The 21,022-nt window shown below is 38.3% G+C and overlaps 1 protein-coding gene across 2 annotated transcripts in view; it reads right to left on the bottom strand.

The window, feature by feature from the left end:
• Window positions 1-21,022, bottom strand: part of WDR70 (WD repeat domain 70) — a 364,451-nt gene that overhangs the window by 35,425 nt on the left and 308,004 nt on the right. For both annotated transcript variants that reach the window (XM_010588101.3, XM_023545427.2), the window contains 2 exons: window positions 2,593-2,693; window positions 977-1,056 (listed from right to left, as the gene is read on the bottom strand). In XM_010588101.3, coding sequence (XP_010586403.2) covers window positions 977-1,056; window positions 2,593-2,693 — 181 coding nt within the window. The remainder of the gene's footprint in view (window positions 1-976; window positions 1,057-2,592; window positions 2,694-21,022) is intronic.

The following is a 21,022-nucleotide window of genomic DNA, read 5'->3' as shown; positions in this document are numbered from 1 at the left end:
TGAGTGAGAGGAGCTCAGAAACACAGCCACCGGTCCTTCTGTCAGGCTACACAGTATTTTTAGAGGGGGGGTGGGAATAGCTTTTCACTTCAAACGCCTGTTGGAATTTAAGTAGGCCGCATGTAATTACATGAGCTAGACTGGTTATGACACCAATTTTAACACGTCTGCGCTGGCTCTTTCAAAAAGTGTCCTGGGATCTCTTTACTGCTCATAAGCTCCAAGGGACTTGATCTTACATGAGACCCACCACCAGGAAGAAAACCCAGCAGTATAGCATCCCCTGGGCTTTGGACTGAGATGCTAATAAAGTCTTCAGGGGCATCTGCTAATGACAAGTGCGAGGGCATCCAAGATTTCTTTCCTAGCCATCACCTGTTACAGTTCTAAGACAGTGTGGCTCTGGGAAACACAAATCTGCCAGATTAACAAGTTGTGGGACAAACCTGAGAGAAGTCTCTCTACCCTGGTAAGATTTCTCATCATAACCCATGCAGTTGATTTTATATATAAATATCTCTGGATCAGTCTACCACATGGCCATAGAATTTCAGCAGGAACTGGAAGAGATCCTTAATCTAGTCTCCTCACTTTCCTGAGGAAGTTTGGTTGTTCAACATCTCACTGTCAGTCAGTGGTAAAGCTGGATAAGCCTAGGTCCAGCACTCTTTCATGTTTATTCTTAGAATGGATTGTTATTCTTTAAAAGCCTGCTGTGGAGTAATGCATTAGGCTCAAATAGGCTTTTCCCTTTTTGGTTGAAAGTTACATGAAATAACCCTGTCTCTATGATGAGTCACAGAAGCTAAAGGGTTTAGCTATTACATGACTGGTAGTAGTCCCATCCACATGAATGAGATGTTTTGTAATACATGCCTGAACTTGGAGAGCTTCTTCTGTCTCTAAATCCATGCAATCAGCACCACATGAGAGTAGAAAAGAGACACATGATTGAGAAGCCATGCTAACAACTTACGGGTGATAATGTAGTCCTGGGTTAAAGTCTCAGCTTGCTTCGCCTTCCGCTGTGTTTTAACTACACATAATTTTGCTCCCCTGAGGGAAGTAAAAGCAAATTATTTCCTTTATTTGGTCTTAGAAACAAAAAGTCTATGTTGAAAGCATTAGATACTGTCAGGAACACACTCTGTATACACCATCTTGACAAATCCTTGACTTTATAAGTGATGGCAATAGGTAGGGCCTCAGTGATAAGGGATTAAACTCACAGAAAAGAAAATCTGCCACTTCGTGGTTACAACCAAATGAAAGAGCTGGAGAGATAACAGGACAATAAGACTCTAGCTTAAAAAAATCTATAGAAATAACTTCAAAAACTAAGATCTTAAAAAGACATTTAAAAAACTATTCAACCCTTTCCTAGGCAAGGGTTTCAACCCTAGTCCAGAAAACTCTGAGGGAAGTCATGGCTGGGTGTTTCTTTATTGTTGTTTTTAGGTGCTGTTGATTCAATTTCGACTCATAGCAACCCTACAGAACAGAGTAGAGATGCCCCATATGACTTCCAAGAAGCGTCTGGTAGATTTGAACTGCTGACCTTTTGGTTAACAGCTGAGCTCTTAACCACTACTCCACCAGGGCTCCTGTGTGTTTCTGGAAAAAAAAAAAAAAAAAACCCCCGTTGCATCGAGTCGATTCCAACTCCCAGCAACCCTACAGGACAGAGTAGAACTGCCCCATAGGGTTTCCAAAGAGCGCCTGGTAGATTTGAACTGCTGACCTTTAGGTTAGCAGCCGTAGTTCATAACCACTAGGGTGTGTTTCTAGCCAGAGCCAAATCATGGTCAACGAATACTCATTAATAGGGATCACTTTCCTTTCCTCAGAAAGAATGTGGTACCTCAAAACAGGTCTATGAATCTTAATACTTGCTAACCAAGGCATACTCTAAAGAAGAGCTAGTCAGTCATTGTACCTTAATAACTAGAAACAAAACCATCCTTTTTGGCGTGGTAGCACACTTTCCCATTTGTGCCCAAGGAAAAGGGAAATAACTGAGGGACCAGTCGAGCCTCTAGTGAAGTTTTTGGACCTCTGGAACACATCGGTATGCTTTAAATGTGACATTTGGGGCTGGCAGAGAGGTGAGAGGGGAAGTATTTGTGCTGTCCCCTTCTGCTGACAGACAACAGCCTTGCCAAACATCTAAACTTGTAACTGGGAAAAGCCAAAACAGAAAGGGAACGAAATGGACAAGCCGTTTCCATTTCCTGTAAGTGGCCAGGTCCCTGGTTTGTTAATCCCTTACATGCATTACTGCTAATGCCACTGCCCAGGGTGGTATGCAAAGTGGGCAGGACTTTTTCCCTCCTTGCACTCAACATTTCAGCTAAAGAACTGCAAATCCCCAGGAAACTTTCCCTTTGAATTCTGTATAGATCAAGGGTGATATCCAAATCCTCTCTAAAACACAACACTAGGGGCTTGAGGCTTTACTCTGTCCCAGCTGCATTTTCTGAAAGGGTGGATCCCCATCAAAGAGGGAAATAAATAAAAGCAGAGGTGAAATAAAGCCCCCCTCACCCCCCAGTTGTCGTCATCCATCTAAAATAGGCAATACTTAAGGAATACCTCTGACTCTTGTTGGGGTCGTAATACACTTTAGCCAATCCATTTCCAGTTCCAACCATGATCTGGTTCAGCTTTGGATGCCACAGGCAACGAACAACGCTCTGAAAAGGGAAGGCATGGTGGTTAACTGAAGAGTCTGCATTAAGATGGGAAAAAGTCCTGCTTGTATACTGATGGCTAGTTTAATAAATCAGATGTCATTCTGATGGTTATCTGTAACCTTTAAGACACTTTATACTGAACTATAAAGTTGTGTTACTGAGGTTAAGTTCCATTTCATCACTTACTATTTGTGTGATACCTTATGAAAATAAAAAAAGATGTTCCCTCCCTGATAATCCCTCTTTCCCCTTTCCTGACAGCCTTGAAACCACAAAGTCAGCCTTTCCCAGGTCCATTACCGTGTGAGGCTGGCATCTTGGAATGCTGAACCACATAACTCAGGTATGCTGACCGCCGAGGCAGATTTAGATCTCAGTGTTTCATGCTTTTACAAACGCAATATGTCCCTCTGGAAACCAGACTGAGGCCAGGTGGTTATTGTTTTAAGTTCACAGAGATCCAAATCTCATAAAGCTTTTTCAGGAACAATACATATTTAATAATACCCCCCTACCTCTGAGATAAAACAGCAGGACAATAGAAGTAAAACAGAGATACAAAAACTTGACATTAACCTGAATGGAAAACTGTTTATGACAAAGTTCACTGGATGTTATGATCCTCAGAATTCATTACTGGTGAAGAAAATAAGTGGTGCTCTGGGGTCAAAAAGTACCAAGAGCTCTCAGTAAGAACTACAACCTGTTTCTAATTTTTGTCTGCAGCAAGAGGCAGAGGTGGGAGGGACAGTAGGGACAGAATTAAGGGAAAAAAGATGATGCAAAAGTTGGCAGGCAGAAACACCATGTACCAGTAGGTTGTGCGGAACTCACTGTGATAGAACAAGCAATGAATGGAAGTTTCATATCACTGCTTATTAGGAAGCTATCACATGCCAAACAATGTCCTGGGTACTAAGGAGAAAATAATATAATACAATATTGTCATTTCACAGCTTTAATAATGAAAACTATGGAACTTCCAAATCAATGTTGGGCTGAATTTGTTTCCTTTTCCCCAAGCATCTCACCCTTTTGTTAAGACAGAGTATCTGGAAATCTCCAAGATCCCTTTTGGTAGAAGTTCTGGCTCTCACATGACTTTCAAGAAATATTCATTTAGTTAAATGGCTACAAGCATCCTTCTTTGAGATTCTTAAGGAACCAGAGAGGAAACTTGAAAGATTTTACAAGGTATAACCGATGATTGCCCTGACAGGGAACACAACAGAGAACCCCGGAGGGAGCAGGAGAGCAGTGGGATGCAGACCCCAATTTCTCATAAAAAGACCAGGCTTAATGGTCTGACTGAGACTAGAAGGACCCAGGAGGTCATGGTCCCCAGACCTTCTGTTAGCCCAAGATGGGAGCCATTCTCAAAGCCAACTCTTCCGACAGGGATTGGACTGGACTGTGGGATAGAAAATGATACTGGTGAAGACTGAGCTTCTTGGATCAAGTAGACCCATAAGACTATGTGGGCAGCTCCTGTCTGGAGGGGAGATGACAGGGCAGAGGGGGTCAGAAGCTGGTTGAATGGACATGAAAATAGAGAGTGGAGGGAAGGAGTGTGCTGTCTCATTAGGAGGAGAGCAACTGGGAGTATATAGCAAGGTATATATAAATTCTTGTTTGAGAGACTGACTTGATTTGTAAACTTTCACTTAAAGCACAACGAAAATTTAAAAAAAAAAAAGGATTTTACAAGGCTTCTCTAATACATATCTGACAATACCCTAGAAGATCAGTTCTTACGCTATGCACTGAAGAGGATTGAGACGTTCTACTGCTAAAATCAAACAATAATGGTTGTGTCTTCCCAGTCTGTAGGGGGAAAAATTAAGTTAAATGGATAGGTTTCCATGATTTTCAGTTTTCTTTCCATAATTTTTCTTGAGTCTATGGTGCCTGCTACTCAATCTCTGCCAACAAGTGCTAAAAAATAACAAAACATATAAAATATTGAGTGAATATTAATAGAAAAGCTTGAAAATAATAAATCATAATTAGCTTGACAGGTTTTTTTTTCCCCCCCTTGGAGGGGGGCATTGTAGTTGCTTTGTATATACCCCTGTGGAAGCTACATTATGAAAATCACATCTTCTCCTAACATAACTGCTCCTGGTTATAAGATGGAATTAAGTATAGCAATAGTTTATGGTCTGCAAAGTGTAGCTTGACTTTCAGGTGCTCTGCCACTGCGACTAATTTGAGACCCATGCCTAGACCGCTGGAAATTTCCAGATGGTCACAGTCAGGTATATGGAAACATGAGTAGATTTACAAACATAACTTCATGAAACCTATCTAGAATAAGTTCATCTTAGCCAAGGTTCATCTCCTTTCAGTCTTTGTTTAAGTGTCATCTTATAAGCTACCCAGATCACCTTATTTAAAAATACACCCCAACTCCCCTTACTGATATACTTTTTCTCTTTTTTCATAGCATGTATCCCCTTTTAACATGGCATATAACCTCTTTATTGATTCTGTTTATTGCCTGACTCTTGCACTAGAGCATGCATTCCACATGGGCAGAGATGTTGGTCTGTCTGTTTTGTCTGCTGATGTACCTAGTGCCTAGATTAGTGCCTAGCGCTCAATAAATGTTTGCTGAAGGAATGAATAATAAGCTATAGTTCACCCATGCCTAAATGGACTGCTGTGCTGGGTAGAGTTAGAGGTAAGTTTCGGGTTAATATCATTACTATCTATGAGAATAATTCCATTTCTCCAGGTCATTATTATACTCAGTTATCCTACAAATGCAGCAGAATTAGTTCCCTCCTAACAAGATGAGGTCCTAGAAAGAGGGATGGACACAAACCAGAAAGCAAGAGAAGACAGAAATCTGGGCACAGCAGCGAGAGGGGCTTGCAAGAACTTTCAGAAATCTCAGCCACTTGCAAGTGGTCCCAGGACAATCTTCAGGACGTAGTATTAGGGTTATTTCTCTTCCTTGGTTCTCTAGGGATCTGGCTAAGCATTCTAAGACTGTTGTTGTTGTTAGGTGCTGTCGAGTCAGTTCCAACTCATGGTGACCCTGTAGGACACAGTAAAACTGCCCCATTGGGTTTCCAAGGAGTGGCCAGTGGATTTGAACTGCTGACCTTTTGGTTAGCAGCCAAGCTCTTAACCACTATGCCACCAGGGCTCCTGGTGTAAGATTACTGGTTCTCAAACATGTTTTCAAGTGAGCAGGGTACAGAATTGGAAAAGATCCACAATGTAGGCCTGATAAATTTCAAGACACCCAGCCAAATAGGCAGTTTCCAGGGGCAGCAGCTTACTGTTACTCTCTCCCTCTATGCTGAGGTATAAATGTTAGAGAGAGGCAACTGCCCAGGCCAATAGACCAATGTCTGCTTTCCAGGGAGTCTAAGCTCAGGACACTGAACCTCTATTCCTATTCACATCCTTTACCCCCCAGAGCTCTAGCCAAGCACAGGGTGGGTCAGCATAAGCTCTTATGGAGAAGCGTATCTACCCTCTTTTTCACACCGAAGCGGGCAGAAGGCAAGTACGACTCCTTGAACTAAACAGTCATTCCTGAGCTCCATCCACTGCAGTGATGAGTCACCAAGGCAGCCAATGAGGGGCCTGTAAGCAGTCCGACTTAGGCAAAGGATACTTAAGGTTCAATTACCCTAAGACTGGTTATTAATCAAATAGTACAGGGATTCCAAAACACAGAAGGAAGAAACAGAATTCAAGGTCAAAGGTGGGTGGGCCTCTTTTGTTTATTAATATTTATTGTATGTGTTTAGCTAACCTTTGTAAACTCTGCAGCTAATGCGACTCCACACTTTGTCCTGTCAGGGAAACGCATCTTATAGCAGAGAGCTGGCCATCTGCCAAGGCAAACAATCCCTGAGACGGCGGCAGGGCTGGGGAGCAAGCAGAGCTGCCACGCTGCTAACTTGTCAAACACACATACTGGGCTTTACTTAACAACAATGAGACACGTGCCTGAGAGAAGCCCAAGGACCCATCAGAAGACGGATGGGCTAGAAATACATACTTAGAAAGGGTGCATTCACTCAACTAAGTATCCACCCAAGACTTCCTTTCATCTCTGCTCTTGAAGACCTGCTTCTCTGGCTTGGGGCCTGACACACTCAGACCTGCAGATTTACTGAGCGATGGAACAAATGAAAGATAGACGGTACATCTGAATCAAACGACCAGAGAAAAAAGTCACGGAATGATATCTGCAAGGATCAAACAGAGCCCTTGCGTTATACGGAGATCACATTGAGATTCAAATGGCAAAAGGCCAGTGCAGTATAAAGAACTAGATTCTGAAATTAGTCTGCATATTTTAATATGCTGCTTTGCCTCATTAAATTGATAAAGTGTTTTATTCTTCCACTAATCTACTTTACCTTACCAAAACATGTGGGTCCATGAATGGCTTCCCCTAGCTGCCTAAGCTGAACTCCATTTCAGCATAAAATTAGGTTTTAGTCTTTTAAACCAAAGCCCACTTTCATTTTAGCATGATAATCTGGCAATGTAGTGTAACCACAGACTGGTCAAAAAGTACTTAGCGCTAGCAGCCACCGAAGATGATAACTGATGCTGGAGATCACAAGCGAGATGACTAGGAATTACAAGATCATAATACGCTTAACACAGAGATCTTGTCTTCCCACAGAGACCTAAGAAAAAAAAGAGGGCAATGGTCTGGGGAAGAAGACAGCACTGTGAAAAATTAGCAGTGCCAGGATCCCAAAACAGGCATTTTGGAATCAGTCCTTACACAAAAGCGAAAAGACTACAAAAAATTCCAAATGATTTATTTCTGTGGTTTTTTGGTTTACTTTAAGTGAAATAATGAGAACTGGTAAGGGGGCTGGGAGAGGAGGAATAAGCCAAAGAGAGAAATGAATTTACATTTTAGGACACAGTGGGAAGGGAATTATTAGGTATCTGGAGCTTTATATTATTTAATGTAACTGAATCCTCACAACAATACTATAAAATTAGTAAATTCATCCCCATTTCACAGATGAAGAAACTGAGGCTGTAGGAGGGTAGGTGACTTTTCCAAATGTATAACTCGTACACACAAAAGGTGGGATCATAATATGTATTTTTCTGGTTCCAATGTTCACTCTCTTATACTACTTAACTATGCAAAGCTCTATTTTAGAAGATGAGTGAAGAAGGCAGGTGGAAGTGGGAGATTTTTAATCATTTCCAAACTCACCTAACCCAAAAGTAGAAAGCTTAGCAAAAAACAGATGGTATTAAAATCATAAAGGAAAAGCCCACTGGTACCCAGGTCACATACGTTCCTGTGCAACATCTTAGGTGCCTGTAACGCACATATCCAAACACCACCCTTATTCTACTTTACATGATAAAGGAAAAGAAGCCCAACATCCTTCATAATTTTATACCTTAAACATGATTATGTTGAAAGTCCATTTCCTGATACTTCCCAGCTGCTGACCCACACTGTAAACCAAACTCCATCTGGTTTTTACATGTTTGGTTTTTGTCATACAGTACAAGAATGGATAAGCTAACTCACTGATTCCTTGGGACAATAAGCACTTTTCTGAATTTGCAAATCGAGAGCCTTACACCTGTTTGTGAAGGAGACTCTCACACAATTTTCCAGATTTTTGTAGAAGCAGCCTTAGTCCAACACACTTAAATGGCTGTATGTGTGCTAGGAACACAGATGGAGATATGAGTCCAAAACAAATAAAAAGAAGGTGGATGAAAATGGGAAGGTACTGGGGAAAGAACTTTCTTCAGATTTCCACAAGCCCGAGTTTTTTTCTTTTTTTTCCACAGAGAAAGAAAAATTGCTTTCTACATTAAAATATTGTGCCAGGTAGACAGATGAGGAAGATGTGAATTGTTTAAACGTTTCCAGGCTATTTGTCCTGTCTTCATCCCTTCCATCTCTCCCAAAGCCTTGCTCTTCCCAAATGTGGGATGGCTTTGCAGTATGCAAAGGACCATGGGGCTTGGCCTCATCTCTCTAAAGTTCAGGAAGCTGACTTGGTAAATAAGCCTCAGTCTCCAATAAATAAAACTCCTCAATACCCACCTGATCTCTATGGGGACATCCCTTGAAAGGAAAAGATTAAAGACAGACACTTCTCTCGGCTTGTCTCTCTAACTAAGTGCACACCTATCCTTTTTCCCTCTACTACACCTCTCCAACTCCAAGGAAGTTCTACCATGGGGCCAAACTGGTAGCAACTGTCATTCTTTGCCAAGGACCTTCTCTATCTTCCCCTTTCCCTGCCACAACTAGTGCTCTCTGATAGAGAGAAGCCCGATGGTGAACGGAAAAAACATCATAGCACTTTTACATACGGAAGGATTGCTGCAGAAATGCAGAACAAGAAAAAGTGTTGCTCTGCATCTGCCATTAACGTTAGGTACCTATGCGAGGATTAGGCGTTTCAAGAATGGGCATCTAATTATCAAATTATTTCCCATCAAACTCATGGAAAACACTTTATTAAAATCAATTAATATACAGTCCATGCTCTAAAATTAAGGTGGTCACCAAAGCAGCAGAAATCTGGAACCCCGTAGTTGTCCTTGGCACTAAATGAATCACATCTGTATCTGATAATGAACTTGCCTAAAGGGTTTTCATCACAAGAAAAAAGCTCTCAGAGAAAATGGAAGTTCTCCAAACCAAGAAAATTAAATATAATTTTCTTCATCTAATACAAAACACTAAATGTTAGTTCCCTCCAATTCTGTTACTTGAGAAGAATTTACAAAGGCAAAGAAAGCACAAATAATGACTGAAGAAAGTCTAATCATTATTCTTACTAATGACAGTCTGGGAGTAGGAAACAAACCGGAGGCTGGAAGCTGGAGTCCACAGGGTGAAGGTACCGGTGGTGGGTCGGTCCTGCAAGGCACATATTCCCAGAGGCCCCATACCACAGGGAGCCACTGAGAAGCAGCACTGACTTGGAGCACATTCCCGAAATTCTAGCAGTTTCCCACTGACGGGCACAGAATGGGTTACAGGTGTGGCAGATATGGAGGCCCCCCCCCCCCAGCCCCTACCCTACAGCTCTTAGGCCTGAGTGGGGCCTGGGACTCTGGAGCCTCAGGCTAGTTACTTCCAGCAGAGTAGCCTTATCTGTTTCTGTCACAGTGCCATTAACACATTACCATTTATTATGTGGACCAGGTTGGGAAGCACTATCTCTGGCCATCTCTCTCAATCTAGCTCTAGCTCTCTACAGACTCAGTCCTCTTTACCATCTTCATTTATCAAAAGTTAGACAGGCTAAATAAAGATAATAGCCATCAACCCTTTGTTTATATGAATAAACAAGGCACAAATGGATAAAACTATTAACTCTCTAACTGCTAGATAAGAAATACATCTCTATGATCTGACTTTGGAAGTCATCAAGTATGTGAAACCAAGGAAATACAGGGAAAGCTGAATCTTCAAAGATGAACCACGCAGGATATGTAAAACATGATTTGTCTTAATATAGTGCAGGTAAAGATGTTTTAAAAATCATACTCTTTTATTTAGTCCTTTGGGAGGTCTCATAACCCCTCTGCATATGAGAAATAGCATTATCTATCATTCCAAAAAAGGAAAAAGATATCCTGGAATGTGTGTTAATTATAGACCTTTTTCTTCCCCACACTATATATAATTGTGAAAGTTTGGCCAGAGTTCTGATACAACAGCTGGAAAATTTGTTACCAAAGACCATTCATCAGATTCAGGTTGGAAGAGAAAAAACTGTCAGAGAAAATCCTGCAAGATATAAAAAGTACTTTACTTGGCCCATCAGTGGGATGTAATACGGTGTTGGGGTCAGGCAACAGAACACTAGTCATTACTATATTACATGTTCACAAATTATATAAAGAACAGTATGTCATTTTGAACATCTTTAAATATCCATAAAATCAGGGTCTCCTTTTCCAATATTTCATATAGGAGTTAAATATGTTTCTCCCTGAGAGCTGTATTCTCTAGTGGCTGATTCTTCACGTAGTTTTGCCATTCCGCTAATCATGTCTATACAGGGAAAAGCAGGTAAGTTTAAATACCAACTGGCTGAAACATCAAACTCTTCAGGAGAGAGGGAAAAGAACATTTGTATTTTAATTAAATGGTAAACACTATTTTCACTGTTTCAAAGTTCTGGAAATGGAAGCCAATGGATAAACAGCATTTGCTTGAAGCTGCTGACACCAATAAGTAAGGGATGCTTTTAATATATAGCTTTTTACAGGGCTAAATAACACTAGAAAATGGAAAAACCACTAAACTGGAAAATCCCCCCTTATGCTCCCTATTCTTTGCCTTGAATGATTCACAAAGTCTGAGGAAGCATGCAGTTGGCCCTTCATTTCATTGTAACTTCCAATAATTGGGTCACTGTCAAATAGGGAAAGAAAACTTCACTGTAGGGTTTGAATCAGGGACATGAGTTGGCATTCCTCCAGTAACCATTATTTCAAAGAACAGAATGTTGAGTACAGAATTTAAATAACTTCACCTGACTAAACAGTCTACTGTTAAATTTATAAAGTTGTTCTTTTAAGAGAGATTGGAGAGGAGAAGTGATAAACATATCAGAATTTGTGTTTTCAGGAAGAAACAATGATTAAACTTTTGATAAATAGTGTCAAATTCCAACAAAATAATTTTTATTTCAAAGCAGAGTATGTTTTGCAAAATAGATTTAGTGAACAGATATTTATTAAAAGTATAAAAACCAAAACAAATTACATTCATTAGTTTTAAATTACCAGTACTTTAAGTATCCACTGTAAATTTGTGTTTCCTCACTGAACTCAAAACACAACTATTTTTAGTAACTGTAAAAAAGGATCATTTCAAGTTTGAAAGCAGACAACTGAAATGAAACATGCACTTGTTTTGTCAAATCTAAAAGAACACATACTTATCCTTAAACTTCCAAGTTAATTAGAAAAAATATTAACAACAACAACAAAAAAAAAAACAGAGAAGAGGTCATTACAGCAAGTCCCCAATAAAACATACCAGAATAAAATGTAATAAAAGGTAAATCAAAATTAACAAATACATTTTTATCAAACACCTACTATGTGCCCAGTATTGTGCTAAGTGTTAGGAATAAAATGGCTAATAAAGCTGTCATTTAATGTCCTTACCACCCACACACCACCTTCAGCCCCAAGGAGACCCTTACTAATTTCAATCTGGTCACTGGAGAATTTAGAAATGGCTGATTAGAGAAGTATTGAGAAAATATGACCCACAATGGAATGTTTTAAAAAAAAATAAAAGAGCCTAGGTTTGGTTCACTTAGGAGAAGACTACACAGTAACTTTATAATCTTCAAGGAAACAGAGGATGTTGACCAGCTGTTCTCTGACTCCATGAGGACTAAAGGATGTGGGCTCTAAGCATAAGAATGTGAGGTTTGGGGGAAAAAAAATGACCTGATGGTAAGGGATTTCATGCACAGGAATGAACTCTTCAGGGAGGCTGTAAAATCTTGTTAAAAGTAAGTTCAATTTTCATAAAGGATAGTTAAGCCATAGTTTTCCAGGTAGGCTAGGAGTTGGGCTCTGAATAATATTGAGAAACTGAGCAAAAGTATGCTTGATACCAGATGGCAGCTAATTAAGCAAAAGCCAGAGTTCTGCCTGTGGCGTAGTATGTCAAAGGGAACATACCGCTTACTTCCTGCAACATGAATGTTCCTCCAAATATGTAGCTAACTTGGGATAACTTAGGAGCTTCCTCCTAGGCACAGCTGCTGTAATTTGTACTGTTATCCATCACTACTGTAATTTTTTTAACCTAAAAAAAAATCAGCAAGCTTCTGGTTCTGGGTAAGATAGAGTAAGCATAGTCTACTCACAGTCTCTCCCTCTGGATGCAGCTATAAAATCTGGATGGAAGGCACGGAGCACCTATTTGACGACTCTGAAAAGTAAATTGTTATTAGGTGCTCTCGAGTTGGTTCCAACTCATAGCAACCCTATGTACAACAGAACTAAACACTGCCCAGTCCTGTGCCATCCTCCCAATCTTTGCTATATTTGAGCCCCTTATTGCAGCCACTGTGCCAATCCATCTCCTCAAATGTCTTCTTTTTTGCTGACCTTCTACTTTACCAAGCACGATGTCCTTCTCTAAGAACTGGACCTCCTGATAATATGTCCAAAGTATGCGAGACAAAGTCTTGCCATCCTTGCTTCTAAGGAGCACCCTGGCTGTACTTCTTCCAAGACAGATTTGTTTGTTCTTTTGCCAGTCCACGGTATATTCAATATTCTTACCAACACCACAATTCAAAGGTATCATTCTCCTTCAGTCTTCCTCATTCACCGTCCAGCTTTCACATGCATATGAGGTGATTGAAAACATCATGGCTTGGGTCAGGCGCACCTTAGTCCTCAAAGTGACATCTTTGCTTTTTAACACTTTAAGGAGGTTTTTTTGCAGCAGATTTGCCCAATGCAATACATCCTTTGATTTCTTGACTGCTGCTTCCATGGGCATTGATTTTGGATCCAAGTAAAACTAAACCATTGACAACTTCAATCTTTTCCCCATTTATGATGATGTTTCTTTTTGGTCCTGTTGTGAGGATTTTGGGGTTTTTTTATGTTGAGGTGTAATCAAAACTAAAGGCAAAATAGTGTTTGGTCTTCATCAGTAAGTGTTTCAAGTTCTCTTCACTTTCAGCAAGCAAGGTTGTACTATCTGCATATTGCAGGTTGTTTATGAGTCTTCCTCCAATCTTGATGCCCCATTCTTCTTCATACAGTCCAGCTTCTTGGATTATTTGCTCAGCATACAAACTGAATAAGTATGGTGAAAGGATACAACCCTGACAGACACCTTTTCTGATTTTAAGCCACACAGTATCCCCTTGTTCTGTTTGAAAGACTGCCTCTTGGTCTATGTACAAGTTCCACATGAGCACAATTAGGTATTCTGGAGTTCCCATTTTTTGTAATATTGCCCATAATTTGTCATGATTCACACACAGCAGGAGGAAAACTGGGAAGAAGTCCACAATTCAAAGAAACACAGAGGAGAAGGAAGTTTACCATTTTCCCCCATTTTCGTCCTCACCACCACCACCACCAATAAAAAACTCTGATGAACAAAAAACCAAACTTTTAAATAAAGACAGGATTAACACAACTGATTTTTCTTTTTGCCGCAGGCTCCAATATGGCTCCACATGGCACTGGAACTGATTTCATCTTTATTAAAATTTTAGTATTTTGCTTTTCATGGGCTTCTTGCATTAATTTTGCTTTTTCATAATCTTGTATTAAAGTAGATCTACTGTGATTGCTAAGTTTTTTGGCACCTCACTTAAATATTGTGCCGGAAACAAGTGTCTCATTTGCCTCACCGTAGTCCTGGTCCTGCCTTGACATACGCCTCACTGTTACACAAAAATTAACTCAAAATGGCTCACAGACCTAAACATAAAACATAAACCATAAAACTTTTAGAAAAAAAAATACGAGAAATTCTTTGTGATCTGGGTTATATGTGGAGTTCTCAGATGTGAACCAAAAATATAATCTATAAAAGAAAAAAATTAATAAATTCAACCTCATCAAAATTAAAAACTTTTGTTCTGTGAAAGACTATTAAGAGAATGAGAAGACAAGCAATAAACTGGGAGAAAATATTTGCAAATAATATATCTTAGAAAATTTGTACCTAGAATATATAAAGAACTCTCAAAACTTAACTGTAAGAAAATAACCCAATTAAAAAATGGGCAAAAGACTTCAACAGAGCACATGAGATATCCAATGTCATTAACCATTAGAGAAAAGCTACTAAAACCGTGATGATATACCACATCACACCTCTTAGAAAGGCTAAAATTAAAAAATGCCAACAATACAAAGTGCTGGTGAGAATGCAAAATGGTACGGCTACTCTGAAAAATGGTTTGGAAGTTTCTTGTAAAAATAAACATATACTTACCATATAACCTAGAAATGGTCTCTTGGATATTGATGCTAAAGAAATGAAAACTTATGTTCACAGAAAGACCTATTTACAAATGTTTGTAGCAGTTCTAATCCATAATTGACCAAACCTGGAAATAATCAAATGTCCTTCAATGAATAAACAAACTATGGTACATTCATAAAATAGAATATGCTCAGCAATAATATGTAAAAAAAAATACTGATACACACAACGACCTGGAAAAATCTCAAAGGTATTCTATTGAATGAAAGATGGTTATGACTCCATTCATGAGGCATTCTTGAAAAGATACAACTACAATGATTGAAAACAGGTAAGTGGATCCCAGGGTTTAGGGGTGGGGGCGAGGAGAATGTATGAATATTAAAGGATAGCATAAAGGAGTTTTTAGGGTGATGGAAATGTTCTATATCTTGATTGGGTTGTTGGTTACATAAATCTATCTTGTATTAAAATTCACATGGTTACATGAATCTATACCAAAAAGAAAAAAAAAACAAAATCTGCTGCCATCGAGTCAACTCCAGCTCATAGCGACCCTACAGGACAGGGTAGAACTGCCCCATAGGGTTTCCCAGGAGTGCCTGGAGGATTCGAACTGCCGACGTTTTGGTTAGCAGCTACAGCTCTTAACCATTACACTACCAGGGTTTCCATGAATCTGCACTGGGTTTGGGTTTATACTTTTGTTAAAATTCACAGAACTTACACTTTAAGTCAATTTTACTATATAATAATTAAAAACAATTTAAAACTACTTCTAAATTAAAAATTTATTAGTAAAATAAATACTTCCTGCCATTTTCCCTACCACAGGGTCGCTATGAGTCGGAATCGACTCAAAGGCAGTGCGTTTGGTTTGATTTGGTTATATCCGTGTAAGACTGGATAGGTCAGATATGAACAGTTAAATCATCATGAAGTCAGTAGCTTCTTTTCTCTCTATTCTCATGTGCCTCAACTCTCAACTCTATTCTTTGTGAGTACTCAAATCATGAGAGCTACTGTCCTGGAAACTCCATAACATGATACTCGATGACACCACGGGAACCGAGAAGAAATTTAATCAAGTTTTACTGAGACCAGCTCCCCTTGTATAGTGTGAAGCTCATTTAGTAGGTGACTCCAGCTGAGCTCCAGTTATTTTTTTCACTGAGCTCTGATACGCTCAATATATAATATGTATGTATGTATGAGCTCTCATATACTATGTATGCTGCTTGCTTCCAGAAATCCCAAGAAAGGGTTTAGTGTCTTCATGGTGGCCTCATAATCCAAATCACGAAGGCAGCAAAAGTCAATGTTTTTCATCAGATCCCACTAGCACCTCTTTTCTTCAGTGATTAAAGAAAATACTTCTAGAGAAAGAAGTACTGACTGGTCATTTGTAGAAGACCTGCTTCCTGACAGCAAAACATCGTACTCATGACCATACTAGAAAAGGCAGCGCTAGAGAAAGAAACATACAACTGTTGCATTGGCAGATTTACACTAAAACTCCATCATCTTCTGCTTACTCCCCTCAGTTTCCATATCAAATATTCACATATTTCAGAAAACCAGGAAACAACCACTGCTCACAATCTGCCTTTCTGTTCTCAATGAGCAAATGCTCCATATACCTACGTTGAGTATACTGTGGTATCATTTGGCTGTAGGCACATATACATATTTTATTTAATACAAATAAGTTAAGCAGGCTGTACCCAGGATCTGCACTGTTTAATCCTCCCAAGAAAGTGAATTACAGTAAAATCTCATTAAGCTGATACCACTTTATTCAAAATAATACATAATTCAAAGCAACTGTTACTCCCTAGTCAACCAGCTGCCTGACTGCTCTTTAATAAAAATCAGATAATGGAAAGCTAGTTAATTCAAAGCCCTTTTTTTTCCATCTCCTTGTGTTTCATATTAAGAAGGTTTCACTATATTTTAGAAGGCAGATAAATGCCAAATATAGTCTTTCTTTCAAGTTTATTTTCAGTTGGCATTTGCTCTGCCTATAACTCAAGTTACCTCAATGCGCTACGCCTTGTATGTGGCTTGACTGGGCAAAGACACCACTGGACTCCTTTATTTCTAGAAAACTTTTAAGGAGGTGCAATTCTGCCTGAGTGGCGCTTTTTATCAGTAAGATAGATGATTAGTCTATTCCCAGTATAAAACAGAAAAAAAGATGAGTTCCTCAACTCCTTCAGAGTCAAGTTTTCACAGGCTTCGTTATTTTGTTTGAAGTGAATTCCCAGTTTGGATATATCTATACTCGAATGTAAGAACAAAGATACATTCCAAAGCCAGTTCTGGAATATCCATTAATTTGAATTACCTTTCTGCTCTCCTCCATATGTACAAATAGTGGAGGCTGACTATAGATAGTCTGAATAGTCAATGTGTCCGTAATTATACAAAGAGCTAGTCTCATGAAGGATCTATTATTTTGCAGCCCTTTTAAATCCATTTATTCTTCCTCTTCAATCTCTTCAGGTTTAAAATATTAATCTTCTAATAAGACCAAAAAAAATTATGTGGAATAAAACTGGTAACTAAATGCCAAGTTAACATATACAGCAATTTCCTTGGACATCAAAACTTATTAATTTAAATGTCATATTACTGGGATAATCTATAGGTGGTGGGATTAAACATTTACATTCTCAGTTATCTTTTCTATACTTTCAATTTTTTAGATTTAATATGTACTATTTTACAATCAGAAAAATATAATTAAATTTGATTTCAGATAGTCCTCATAGAAACATGCATATGAAAATCAGATCTTACAATATGGGAAAATAAATTGAATTCAAGTTCTCTTCAGAATTTCACATAATTAAATGATGAAGAAAAAGCAGTTGGTATTTTCATGGAAAAATCATTTGTTTTAAAAGAAATCTTTTTTACATGATACAGACCTCACTTTCTCTTTCAGTACCTGTAATAGACTATATAATCAGAAAATGAGTCCTCAATAATATTCCCCCCCTTTTGGTAAATATAAAACTGCTATTTAATTAATGAAATTTTACCAAATTATACTGTACTTTTTTCAACAATTACCCACGACAATAAAGAGCTGCTTATAAAAATTTCTTTTTTTTTTTATAGCTTATATTAAATAAATAAATAAATAAATAAGAAATAAGAAATCTCGTATTTCACTGTGGAAAAACTTCAAGTTCTCCCTATCTTCTGGAGGAAGTCCAGAGTTAATAACATGTTGAAAAGTCATTATTTTGATTTCACTTTCCTCCATTTGATGAAGATGAAATTAACTGATAAAGTTCCAAGTAAGCAGATCCAGAACATGTACTTTCTCAAATTATAGAGTTAGTGACATAAAAAGAAAAAGAACAACAGCAAAAAAAACCCCAAGATTTCAAATTGATATACGACCTAATTCACATTTCAAGTTTCCTTTTTCTTTTTTAGGAACATGAATATGGTGGGCATAACTAAGGGATATCCTGGGGAACAAGTGGTGGTCGTCGTCGTTGTTGGTTGCCACTGATCCTTGATTTTTGCCATCTATTCTCTTCAGGGAGTACAAACGGAGCCTTGGTGGTATAACCGTTAAGTGCTCAGTTGCTAACCTAAAGGTTGGCGATTTGAACCCACCCAGCAGCTCCAAGGCAGAAAGACCCGGTGATCTTCTCCCACAGATTACAGCCTAGAAATCCCTATGGGGAAGTTCTACTCTACCACACTGGGTTGCTATCAGTCAGAATCAACTCGACGGCACCTAACAATAACAACAAAGTTAATCAAAGGTTTTTAGAGAATCATAAATAATTTTTTTTTCTTCCTGAAAAGACATTTACCACTAAGTCTTATGTTGGTGCTAGGATTCTCAATCAACCTTGATAAAGCAGTGTGGCTGAAATTATCAAAGCAAATTTCCCTTTCCTTACTTTCAGAGGCCATATGCTAGTTCGTTGTACTAGATGTTATAGCCACGTTTTAAAAATAAAAGTTTAGTGTTTCTCTTTCCTTATTTTGTTCAGTCAGTGTTTACAAAAAATAGAGGTTCCTCAGCAAAGTATCTAAACAAACAAATCAGAAGAGAATTCAGGTTCAGGTGTGAAATTTATCACTTTCTTCCTTTCCACTCTTTTTCTCTTCACCCAAGAGAATGCCTTCTCTCTTTTAAATTACTGCCAAAAGCAACAGAGGTGAAGAGGCCATCATCTTAAATAATATTAGCTCAAAACAACTCTATTTCATCATGCTTGGGTTAAACAGTATAAATGGTAATATACTAGTACAATTGCATAAGCCATGTCCCCTGATTTATATTAGTTAAAAAAGAAATTCTATGAGTTATTTTGCAACAAATTACAGTTTGAAAAATTACTAAGCTAATAATATTTTAAAATGTTAATTCTGAGTGTTTCCCTAAATAATTAGGATTTTAAAAAGGTTTAAATTTTTTATGATTTCTTCTAAACATGCCTATTTTTTTTAATTAATAAGCTGTCTCCAAATTATATTTAGTTTATCCATTCTTTCTCTCCTATGTTTTTATTGTCTAAAACAGAGAAAGTGTAGGCACATGTCTTACACAAAAACAAAAGTGAGTTTATAAACTCAAAATGTAAGCTATGTTCTGGAATTCATCTTAGAAAAGAGACAAAGCACGCTATTCAAATTACAAAGAATAACATAATAAATGAGGAATATGACTGTTTTCTTTTTAACTTGAGGAAACACGGAGTATAAAGAAAACACCTAAAAATAATTTTAGCATAACTGTAAAAGGTATGCAAACATCATACAGTAAAAATTGTAAATGTTAAAGAAAATTTGTCATCCTACAGTGAGGAAGGTTGAGAACCTCTGCAGTCTCAACAGAACAGAAAAAGAAAAATTTTCAGAACATACGACAACAATACAGACTGTGGAATTAAAATAAGCTTGTTTTAAACCTCGTTTCAAATATAAACATGGAAAATGAACTTGTTATATCTTAAAAAGCTATTTTTGTGAAGATTGTAAGTCAGTTTTGCTATTAGGAAATTACTTCCATAATTTGTTAACATCCCCTGACTGAAAACAATGTTTGACTCCATATACATGTTGAACTTGATGTCCTGGAGTATAACTATCTAGGGTTTATTTTGTTTTGGAAGAGGGTGTGGGAAAGACACAATTACCTTTATTGAGGTAAATGGACACATCTAGGATGGACCTAAACCCATCATCGTCAAGTCAAACAAATACCCTACCAACTGTTGATCGTAAGAACATGAGATATTGCCTTTTATGGAAATTAAAGCTCAGCTGAGTACCTTATAACCACAAAAAGTGTGGTATTGCCAAAAGAATGATGATTATGTTGACTTTTAATGACAAAACAATGAAATAAAAAAGGTGTTTTTGGTCCTTCTAGCAATCGTCCACCCTTTATACATTCCAAGGAACATATTTGTTTATTTTCCTACATTCCAGTAAGACTTGAAACAATGGGTCAAAGGGGCAGTTTAAAGCTGCTTTAACACACCATTCCACTATATAAACAGAAAATGTTGTCTGATGTTAAGGGAAAAAAAAGAAACAAATCTAATCGGTGACTGAAAAGGCTGTTTTAAAGTACATGGTTTTCTCTACCCATCTCTATTTGAAGTTCTCTCTTTTGATTCATCTGTTTATTAAAATGAATTCCAAATTCTGCTTTCTGACTTTTCTTAGATGACTCTCTATTTCACTATTATATATGTGAGTGTGTGTGTGTATGTGTGTGTATAAACCACAACCAAACCTGTTGCTGTCGAGTGCATTCTGACTCACAGGAATCCTTTGGGACAGAGTAGAACTGCCCCACAGGGTTTCTTAGGCTGTAATCTTTATGGAAGCTGACGGCCACATCTTCCTCCAGCAGAGCAGCTGGTGGGTTCGAACTGCCAACCTTTTGGTTAGCAACCAAGCATTTAACCACTGTGCACTACCAGGGCTCCTCGTGTGTGTGTGTGTGTACATTAATATACATACATTCTATTTATTTCATGACCCTTCTCCTTTGTTAGCATCTCTTCATTTACTTACCTTTATACATTACTGTTTCCAAGGGCTCATTTTTTTTCTATCCTTTATGCCCCTTTCCTTAATCAAACTCGTCATCAGCAGCCAACACTTCAATTATGAACTGTAAATGCTTCTCCCAAAACTATGTCTGTTTTCTCCTGGGCACCAGACTCATTTTCACATTCTCCTACTGAGCATCTTCACCCAGGGGCCCTACAAGTACCTCAAGCTCAACATGGAAAACAGAACTCAGTCTTTCTTCCCAAACTTGCTTTAGTGCTTGTATTTTCACCCTCGGGAAACATTAATCCAGGCTCCAAAG

Source organism: Loxodonta africana, chromosome 2 (assembly GCF_030014295.1).
Source record: "Loxodonta africana isolate mLoxAfr1 chromosome 2, mLoxAfr1.hap2, whole genome shotgun sequence".
In the NCBI taxonomy this organism is placed as follows: Eukaryota; Metazoa; Chordata; class Mammalia; order Proboscidea; family Elephantidae; genus Loxodonta; species Loxodonta africana.
Note: the sequence above shows the minus strand (reverse complement) of the source record. Positions and strands in the feature narration are given on the sequence as shown.